Raw genomic sequence first — 2500 nt, 5'->3', positions numbered from 1 at the left:
ACGAATTTCTGATTTGAGAAGTGTAATATATTTTTATAAGCACTTGATATTTAATGATGCCGGAAGGAAGAAATAAGTATGCCAGACAGTTTTATCATTGTAAGGCAATTTTATTGTTTTATTATTATATATGATTTTATTATTTTATTACCAAGTGTAATGGGTGCGTTTGTTTCTTATGTAAAAGTATAGTCTGGATGTCTTTTCCAGTCACGGCCACTTTTATTTTTCACTTTTTTTCCTCATACCATTCAGAGAAATGTTTTTTTTTCCACATTTTTGAATTGTTCATGTGATGGCTTCAATGAACCAGTAGGAGGCGCTCGTCCACTCCCCCTAATCCGCGATGGGTTTATGCATTCCCTGATATCCTGAGTGGAGGGGCCATTGTGTGCCCCGACGCCGCTGTTGTGTGGCTGTTCCCCCAATTATGAATTGTGTTTGTAGCATGAGAAGGAGAAAGCTCCAAGCAATAAACCATTGTGACACGAAGCAAGGGAGATCGCGTTCGATGCTCGAGTGAAAGTCGCAGGGTGCGCGTTCGACATCTTTCGCAGTATTTCTTTAATGAAGGCCGAGTCGACGCTGGTCAGCGCAAGGAAATGAGTCGGCAGAAACATGGGCGCTTTATGGGTGTTATTCGTATGATTTAGTGTGTGTGTGTGTGTGCGTGCGTGCGTGCGTGCGTGTGTGTGCGTGCGCTCGTGGTTAAGTTGTGTGGCACTGGGTATCCTTCAGGGTCATAGAAAAGCGAGCTCCGCCCTCCTCCGTGCCAAGGGCCGGGAACGACGTCATGACAGCCCGCCTGCTCTGGGCGGCAGCAAGAGGTGCATTTCGCTGAGTCGCAGTGACTTCGATTTTTATTCCCCCGGCAAAGGAAATGGAGTGTTCGGAATGTAATTCAATCAGAGTGCATGCTGCATGACGGTTATAAATCTGCTGTGATTATTAATGTGTGTTTTTTTATTCCAGGTAAGAGACTCTGCGTGTGGTCGTCGGCCGCTCGCCAGGACTGCGGTGAGTATTTCGTGCTAGAGGAATTTTGTTTACAATTAATCTTTCAAAGACACTCTTACCTCCAGATTCACTGGGTTCATGAGATGGCGATGCCATGCGAGCGTTTAATTAAGTGTCATTGTTCTAGAACATTCCAGTAGTTGAGCTTTTACTTGTGAGTGGTGCTTCATGGCGGCCTGGGGAGGGCGGAGGGCGGAGGGCGGTGGGTGTGGCAGGTGGCCATTTCTTCCTGGATTATGAGGCGATGAGGGGTGGGGGTGGGGGGGGGGATGCGCCAGACTGGGCCATGGGTGTTGTGTCTGCCGGAGAAGAGCTGATGGGTAGGTGTGTCGGATAATGGGGATTAGTACCGAGGCTTCGGCGGAGTGGGCCGCGTGGATAACATGTGGATCACGTCTCTGCCGACTATTGTTCCCTTCGGTTTTATCTTTTTTGTGCTTCGAGTTTCGTCAATATCAGCAACTTTCGTCCAGGTGCTTTCTCTTCTACCTGGATAAATGCAGTAATATCGACCATCACTTGGAGAAATTCCAAAGAGCCGAACAGTCATGGTAGTCAAGTAAAATGTTTACCACATCTTGGATTTCACAGATGATCGAATTTACCAGAAAGGAAGCCATGGGTGACGAAGCAGCACATAATGCTCGGCATGCCTTCGCCGTGCCTCATCTGATTAGTTTATAGGTAAATTATTTGGAATTATGCTCGAGGAGGGAGTTGCCGGTATTACGTGACAGGTAACTTCGGCAGGAAGTTCGTCCAGAACAGCAGGAATGTGGCTGTGGGAGCAGCGCAAATATAGCCACGTATATTATGTAAATGGCGGGTGGTCGGCGCAGGCAGGAACGTAATGCCGGCCCAGTACGTGTTCATGGTCGGAACTCACGGCCGCGCCTCACGTTGTGTTGACTTGCAAACCGTTTTCTATCAGTACAGCGTTCCTTATTGCCGGGGTGACTTTTGTGCGCTCCTTTGTAAGTCCTCATTCCCGCGGCATGCTTTTGCGTCACCTGGGTGGTTGTTGGCCCCTTGTATTGAGGCATTGCATGACGAGTACTTGCGGGTTTCCACGTGTTCCCAAGTTCCACGAATATCGCACAATTCCCGGATGGCCAGCTGTGCGAACTTGAGGTGTTGTCCTGAGATGCGACCGGAAGATTCAGACGGAGACACCTGGTGTGCGTACGCATGCACGAGCGCACGCACTCCCGCAAAAGTCAGGCCGTTACCTGTGTGCTGGTCATTTCCGCATGTCTCGTTGTTTTGTTTCTAGACGTGCGTATGAGGTGCACTTGCACGCGCAGCGGCAGTGTGGGAAGAGTGGACTTATTGTTTGTGTGTGTTTGTTTTCGTGTTTGTTTGTATATACTTGCTTGTAGTTGTATCCGTGCATGTGTGTGCGAATGCTTGTGTATGTGTTTGTTTGCACATATGTGTGTGCGGAGGTTGTTTGTTTGTTTGTGTATACGCATGCATATTTTTG

The 2500-nt window shown here is 48.2% G+C and overlaps 1 protein-coding gene across 9 annotated transcripts in view; it reads left to right on the top strand.

Moving 5' to 3' along the window:
- LOC122259517 (WD repeat-containing protein 47) overlaps positions 1-2500 on the top strand; it is an 86439-nt gene that overhangs the window by 63371 nt on the left and 20568 nt on the right. For 7 of the 9 annotated variants that reach the window (XM_086549727.1, XM_086549728.1, XM_086549724.1 and 4 more), the window contains one exon: positions 973-1017. The exons of the other annotated variants lie outside the window; for them this stretch is intronic. In XM_086549727.1, the coding sequence (XP_086405853.1) occupies positions 973-1017 (45 nt within the window). The remainder of the gene's footprint in view (positions 1-972; positions 1018-2500) is intronic. 9 annotated transcript variants of the gene reach the window in all.

This window comes from Penaeus japonicus, unplaced genomic scaffold, assembly GCF_977035675.1.
Source record: "Penaeus japonicus unplaced genomic scaffold, GWHDUDI00000001_assembly GWHDUDI00000022, whole genome shotgun sequence".
Classification (NCBI taxonomy): Eukaryota; Metazoa; Arthropoda; class Malacostraca; order Decapoda; family Penaeidae; genus Penaeus; species Penaeus japonicus.
This window is presented reverse-complemented; position numbering and strand designations above follow the sequence as displayed.